This window comes from Triticum aestivum, chromosome 1A, assembly GCF_018294505.1.
Source record: "Triticum aestivum cultivar Chinese Spring chromosome 1A, IWGSC CS RefSeq v2.1, whole genome shotgun sequence".
Classification (NCBI taxonomy): domain Eukaryota; kingdom Viridiplantae; phylum Streptophyta; class Magnoliopsida; order Poales; family Poaceae; genus Triticum; species Triticum aestivum.
The window spans coordinates 329295935-329302951 of NC_057794.1; the positions used below are offsets into that span (position 1 = coordinate 329295935).

Consider the following 7017-nt stretch of genomic DNA (forward strand, 5'->3'; position numbering starts at 1 on the left):
CATGAAATTCTCTATTCATGACGCCAGCCATTTTCCTACATGTTGTGATCAGGCATAAATTAGTTTTACTATGAGTAAAATTTAAGTAACAACAAATGCTTCAAAAGAACAAAGTTCTGAAGTATAGCTGATGCTTTATACTTATATGTGTAGACCTCATTTTATGTAAATGACACTTTGAAGATAGTCACCGTTGTGCTGTAGATCTCGCAGCAATGGAGAACATAATCTGGTTTTGACCAGTAGATGTTCATATATCCATTACCTTGTGCTATACTAAATTTTACAAAAACACTTTGAAGGTAGTCATCTGTTAAATGACTAGATGTAGACCTCACAGTAAGAGTGGATAGTCTGCAATTTGATGCAGTAGATCACACAGTTACCTTGTCTTTTGCAAGTATAATATTCGAGGTAATCACATCAATTTGCATATTTGGGAGAGCACTCGAAGATAGTCATTTTGCCAGAACAAAAGAGGCGAAACGTAGATCTTTCAGCAATGAGGATAATCTGCAAAGTGCAGTAGATGCCTCATCTACCCTGTGATCCCGAAATATGAATTTGTAAATAAAAATTGTTGTACTTATGAACTACATATTCTAAAAGGAAATGCTGAAGCAATCATGTAGAATATGTACACGTAGTCTGAGACTTTATTTAGATAATACATGGTCTAGATATCCAAACTTACAATACAGTACAAATTGAATATAATAAACAAAGGTTCTTAGTACAATAAAATAGCACTCTCAAATAAACAAAACCGGCTGCTATGCAATATACAAATACTATGGCTATTCTCCGTTGAAAACACCACAACACCAGCAACCATTTATTGGAGTTATTGGCCTGTAGGCCTGATTAGGTGAGGAGTGGGGAGAGTTGGCCTGGCCCATGCACCGACAGAGAGAGGATAAGGAGAGCAGGATCGCTAGTTTCCCTACGTCTCCGCCACTTCCAATTCTCCTTCTCTGTTCGTACCTGGACTCAGCACCGCTGCTCGTTAGCTCTCCCTGCCCCGTCTCACCGTCTTCAATGGAAGCGAGGTGGGCCCCGCTTCACAGCACGGCTTGCTCCGCTGCTGCTCGCCCCAGGGGCACCGGTGAGGCCAAGGGCATCCGGTGACCACGCGCCATGAAGGGTTGCGCGGTTCTGCGCCATGGCCACGACGAATTGGCGCAGGATCCGGCGGGCTTCCGGCGGAGGCGTCGGAGGAAGAGGCGGTGCCGGAGGAGGTGGTGTCGCCGATGATGAACGTGGTGGCATCGACGACGAGCCCTGGTCCTCTATCTTCTCTTCTTCAACCTTGATCTTGATGTTCAAGTCGGGGATGGAAGGGTAGCCGCCGGTTCCCGCTGCCGCCGGCGGCGGGGATGGGAGATCCGGGACGGGGCCGTATCCAGGAGGGATGAAGTGCTCCGACAGTTCGTCTGATGGCGTCGGAGACGGCTTCCGCGGTGGTGCGCCCGTACGCTCTGGGCACGATTCGAACCCGTGCCGTACGCAGTACGGGGGCAGAGGCGGTGGCGCGAGTTCGCAAGGGAACATCTCTTCTTTTTTGAGGAATGGCGCCGATGGACCTCCAAGGAGCCAATCCATCGGAGGGATGGTCAAGACAGATGGCGACGGAGTCATTGGTACGATGTAGTCGTCGGCGACGGCCGGAGCCGGAGCTGAAGGCCCAACATGGTTTGCAGGGGTGGTCGGAGCCGAGGGTCCAGCCTGGTGCACCGTTGGTGCTCGCCCACGGAGAGGGCGGTTGCCTTGGCGTGCGTACCCACGGCGGCGGTTCTGGCGGTGGTTCCAGGCGAAAAAGCGGCAGCGAGGGCCACTCCTTGCGGCAAGTCCCTGACGGCGACGGCGACTTGCAGCACGGTGGCGATGGGTGCGTGGACAGCGACGGTTCTCTCTCTGGAGGAAGCGTGCAATGGCGAAAGCAAGCAACGACAGGTCCCTCCCTGCCATTCTTACCTTTCCTGTGATGGCTCTTTGTCGCTCTTGGTAGAGCGAGTACTGATAACGTGTAAAGTGAAAAAGTGATTTTCTAGAAGTGAATGATTCTCATTGATTGGGCACTATATATATACAGGGAGCGGTTACAAATTTGTTAGAGTATTTCTAACCGCAAGCAGCGGTTGCTAATGCGTGAGTCATAACAGTAACTGCACTAAGCAGTTGCTAACATGAGAGAGGAAGTACAACTGCTTCTAGCAGTTAGAGAATACATAGTCGGTTCCTAAGTCGGTTCCTTAATTAGGACTTGATAATTAGTAAATAATCAAGTGCTCTAATTCTATTCCTAACAAAAACAAACCACGCTGCAGCGGTGACGAAGGCAGACGGGTCAACCCAGGCGGGTGCATTGAACCAAAATGGCAGTGAAGGCAGGCTCACGGCGGGTCTTAATGGAGACTGGCCACGGCGGCTCAACTGAGGCCTGGCCGGTCTGAAAATGGCTGCTCAGAGCGATGGCTCGCTGTGGAGAAGAGGAAAAAACTTCACTATTAACTTTGAAAAAACTTCATCATTAACCTTGGCATCCGTGTGGCCGTTTGATTCCTTGGTTGATCTTTTGACTATTAGAATTGCTATCTGTCAATCTGGATTGGATCCTTCATCACGTGACCCTTTTTTATTCCTCCTTAGCTTCACGTGGGAGTGGATGCCAAGTCTCCTCTAGCACATTCTTATCCTGACGCAGCGTATGGCAGCTCAGGGCGAGGTTGGCGTTGCAGAATTGTCCGAGTCCAGGTCGTGGCTGATTTGAACAAACCGTCCGAGCCGTGTTGAGGTTTGACCTTTACGTTTTGGCTGCGCGCGTGCGGATCCGAACGCCAGCATCACTTCCTGATGAATAGTAGTACTACTCGATTGATCTTGACGGGAGTATTTGGCATGTCTTTGATCTCCTCCTGGAGTAAACAGTAGCTTCGATTGATGGCCTCTAGACTTGCAGGGTGTCCAAAGCGGTCTTGGTGATGACTTAGTTTACGCAAAGGGAAATCAATCTGGTTTTAGGTTGACGACTCCTGTTGACTTAGCGACTTGCAGCAGCTAACATATCGCAACCTCGATTTTCTTGAACCTTAAATCTCACAAACTATGAATCCGAATCGATGAACTCGAAGTTGATGTAGATCCTCTCCGACCATCTCTTCCTCATCTGGAAAATTATGAACTCCTTGATCCCTGGGAGAAATCCCTCCAAGAACTCAACACCACCGTGCGCGAGCCCCACGGTGGGCGCCAACTGTCGTGGAATTATCATGGCAGATGTCCTAGTGTGAGGACTTAGTCATGAGGTCAATGCATCTATGCGGTAGCTTGAAGGGGTTGGTCGGAATCGAGAGATGCACGGCGGATCAACACACAAGACAAGGATTTAGACAGCTTCGGGCCCCGGGAAACATCATGCGGTAATAGCCCTAGGGGCAGGGCACCCCAAGAGGGACAGGAAATAATCGTTAAGGCTAGACACAACTAAAGGGGAGCCGGTTTACGGCGACTCCCTCGTGAATATAATGAGACCTAGTCACAAACAGCATGTAGGACTATTACCGGATGATGTTTCCCGGGGCCTGAAGCTGTCTAAATCCTTGTCTTGTGTGTTGATCCGCCGTGTGTCTCTCGATTCCGACCAACCCCTTCAAGCTACCGCATATATGTGTTGGCCTCACGACTAAGTCCTCACACTAGGACATCTGCCGTGACAATTCCACGACACTCTCTGATCGATCTATTCAAGAGTCCGTAGTAAAATAACACGAAGCTATTCTTTCCGTTCAATCTATCATAGAGTTTGTACTAGAATAACACCTTAAGACACAAATCAACCAAAACCCTAATGTCACCTAGATACTCCAATGTCACCTCAAGTATCCGTGGGTATGATTATACCATATGCATCACACAATCTCAGATTCATCTATTCAACCAACACAAAGAACTTCAAAGAGTGCCCCAAAGTTTCTACCGGAGAGTCAAGACGAAAACATGTGCCAACCCCTATGCATAATTTCACGAGGTCACGGAACTCGCAAGTTGATCACGAAAACATACATCAAGTGGATCATGTGATATCCCATTGTCACCACAGATAAGCACATGCAAGACATACATCAAGTGTTCTCAAATCCTTAAAGACTCAATCTGATAAGATAACTTCAAAGGGAAAACCCAATCCATTACAAGAGAGTAGAGGGGGAGAAACATCATAAGATCCAACTATAATAGCAAAGCTCGCGATACATCAAGATCGTATCACCTCAAGAACACGAGAGAGAGAGAGAGAGAGAGAGAGAGAGAGAAAGAGAGAGAGATCAAACACATAGCTACTGGTACATACCCTCAGCCCCGAGGGTGGACTACTCCCTCCTCGTCATGGAGAGCGCCGGGATGATGAAGATGGCCACCATAGAGCGATCCCCCCCCCCGGCAGGGTGCCGGAACGGGTCTAGATTGGTTTTCGGTGGATACAGAGGCTTCTGGCGGCGGAACTCCCGATCTATTCTGCTCCCCGAAGTTTTTAGGGTATGTTGATATACATAGGCGAAAGAAGTCGGTCAGAGGGGCCACGAGGCGGCCACGAGGCAGGGGGCGCACCCAGGGGGGTAGGGCGCGCCCCCCACCCTCATGGTGGCCTCGGGACTCTTCTGGCCCACCTCCGGTACTCTGTGGGCTTCTTCTGGTCCAAAAATGAGTTCCGTGAAGTTTCAGGTCAATTGGACTCCATTTGATTTTCCTTTTCTGCGATACTCTAAAACAAGGAAAAAACAGAAACTGGCACTGGGCTCTGGGTTAATAGGTTAGTCCCAAAAATAATATAAAAGTGTATAATAAAGCCCGTAAACATCCAAAACAGATAATATAATAGCATGGAACAATCAAAAATTATAGATACGTTGAAGACGTATCAAGGTCTAGAGGGGGGGGGGTCATTAGACTACTTGACCAAATAAAAATCTAACTCTTTCCCAATTTTAAGTGTTGGTGGATTTTAGCAATTTAGCACAAGTCAAGCAATCAACCTACACATCCAATTCTAAGAGTTTAGCAGCGGAAAGTAAAATATTGCATATGAAGGTAAAGGGAAGGGTTTAGAGAAGGCAAACAGAATGTAGACACGGAGATTTTTGCCGTGGTTCCAGTAGGTGGTTCTATCGTACGTCCACGTTGATGGAGACTTCAATCCATGAAGGGTGACGGTTGCGTGAGTTCACAGAGGGCTCCACCCACGAAGGATCCACGAAGAAGCAACCTTGTCTATGATGTCTACAACACAACCTTCTTCTTGTAGATGTTGTTGGGCCTCCAAGTGTAGAGGTTTGTAGGACAATAGCAAATTTCCCTCAAGTGGATGACCTAAGGCTTATCAGTCTATGGGAGGCGTAGGATGAAGATGGTCTCTCTCAAGCAACCCTGCAACCAAATAACAAAGAGTCTCTTGTGTCCCCAACACACCCAATACAATGGTAAATTGTATAGGTGTACTAGTTCGGCGAAGAGTGGTGATACAAGTGGTATATGGATAGTAGATAATAGTTTTTGTAATCTGAAAATATAAAAACAGCAAGGTAACTAATGATAAAAGTGAGCACAAACGGTATTGCAATGCGTTGAAACAAGTCCTAGGGTTCATACTTTCACTAGTGCAAGTCCTCTCAACAATAATAACCTACTTGGATCACATAACTATCCCTCAACATGCAACAAAGAGTCACTCCAAAGTCACTAATAGCGCAGAACAAACGAAGAGATTATGGTAGGTGTCGGTGTCAAAACCGGCGGACCTCGGGTAGGGGGTCCCGAACTGTGCGTCTAGGATCGATGGTAACAGGAGGCAGGGGACATGATATTTTACCCAGGTTCGGGCCCTCTTGATGGAGGTAAAACCCTACGTCCTGCTTGATTAATATTGATGATATGGGTAGTACAAGAGTAGATCTACCACGAGATTAGAGAGGCTAAACCCTAGAAGCTAGCCTATGGTATGATTGTTTGTATATATGATCTATCGACTAGCCTGGCCCTGGTTTATATAATGCACCAGAGGCCTAGGTTAACAAGAGTCCTAGCCGAATACGCCGGTGGGGAGAAGTCCTTGTCTTGATCGCCAAGTCTTGTGGAATCTTCCTTGTATGCGGCAGCTGTCCGAACTGGCCCATGAGTATACGGCCACGGGGGTCCTCGGCCCAATCTATTAGATTGGGAGATGACGTGTTGAGTACCCCCTAGTCCAGGACACCGTCAGTAGCCCCCTGAACCGGTCTTCAAGTTAGGGACGCTCCTCGATTCTTCCGAACTGTTCTTCATCTTCAGTCGTCGGTCTTGAAAACTGGTTCAACAAATCTTCTTTATCTTCGATGTTGAGGATCGCCGAAATGCATTCGACGGGTTTACACGTCGGGTATCTGAGGATCCCCTTTAAGTTTCCGGCCTTTATCAATGCCTTGTTATTTTTATGCCACACCTCGGGTTTGAAGTTGTTCCCGGGAGGCAGTGTCCTCTTGCGTCCGAGCTCCAACGCTGGACTGCATTAGAGGTTTCTTTTGCAGCCGAGCACCAATGCCGGACTACTTTCCGAGCTCCAACGCCAGAATGTATCCGAGCTCCAACGCCGGACTGTGTCCAAGCTTCAACGCCGGACTATATCCGAGGTGTCATATCACCTTGGTTCAAAAAAGTTGAAGGAGTTTAGCCGAGCTTAATGCCGGAAATGCCCTCTATGGAGCCAGCCACTAGCGCCCAAGCTTTATGCCGGACTGCTTCCGAGGTGGTGCACCACCCCGACTATGGGCTGATTTTTTGTCAATATTTTTTATTGGTGCAATTTATTCTCTGCCGAGATATATAGCCAGTAGCCCTCAAGGTTTGTATCGGTCTAAAACCCGAGATGCACATGAAGGATGACGTAAGACCGCTGATCCCAGTAGCCGCTGAGACCCAGGTTGATTTGCAAAATCAGCGTGAGGATCAAGTCCTAGCTCGGCAGAATACTTCGGGACACTAAAAGCG

At 48.0% G+C, this 7017-nt stretch overlaps 1 protein-coding gene across 1 annotated transcript; it reads left to right on the plus strand.

Moving 5' to 3' along the window:
- The first annotated feature begins 886 nt into the window (after nt 1–886).
- Nucleotides 887–2677, plus strand: LOC123123757 (uncharacterized). The gene is made up of 2 exons (XM_044544395.1): nt 887–1953; nt 2328–2677. The coding sequence occupies exons 1-2, from the start codon at nt 1569–1571 to the stop codon at nt 2435–2437; spliced, it is 495 nt and encodes a 164-aa protein (XP_044400330.1). The 5' UTR covers nt 887–1568; the 3' UTR covers nt 2438–2677.
- Nucleotides 2678–7017: the final 4340 nt, after the last annotated feature.

Coding starts and splice junctions, on each gene's coding strand:
- LOC123123757 (XM_044544395.1), top strand. CDS start 1,569: ATGGCGCCGATGGACCTCCAAGGAGCCAATCCATCGGAGGGATGGTCA. Junction 1,954..2,327: donor GCGAAAGCAAGCAACGACAG/GTCCCTCCCTGC, acceptor ACCACGCTGCAG/CGGTGACGAAGGCAGACGGG.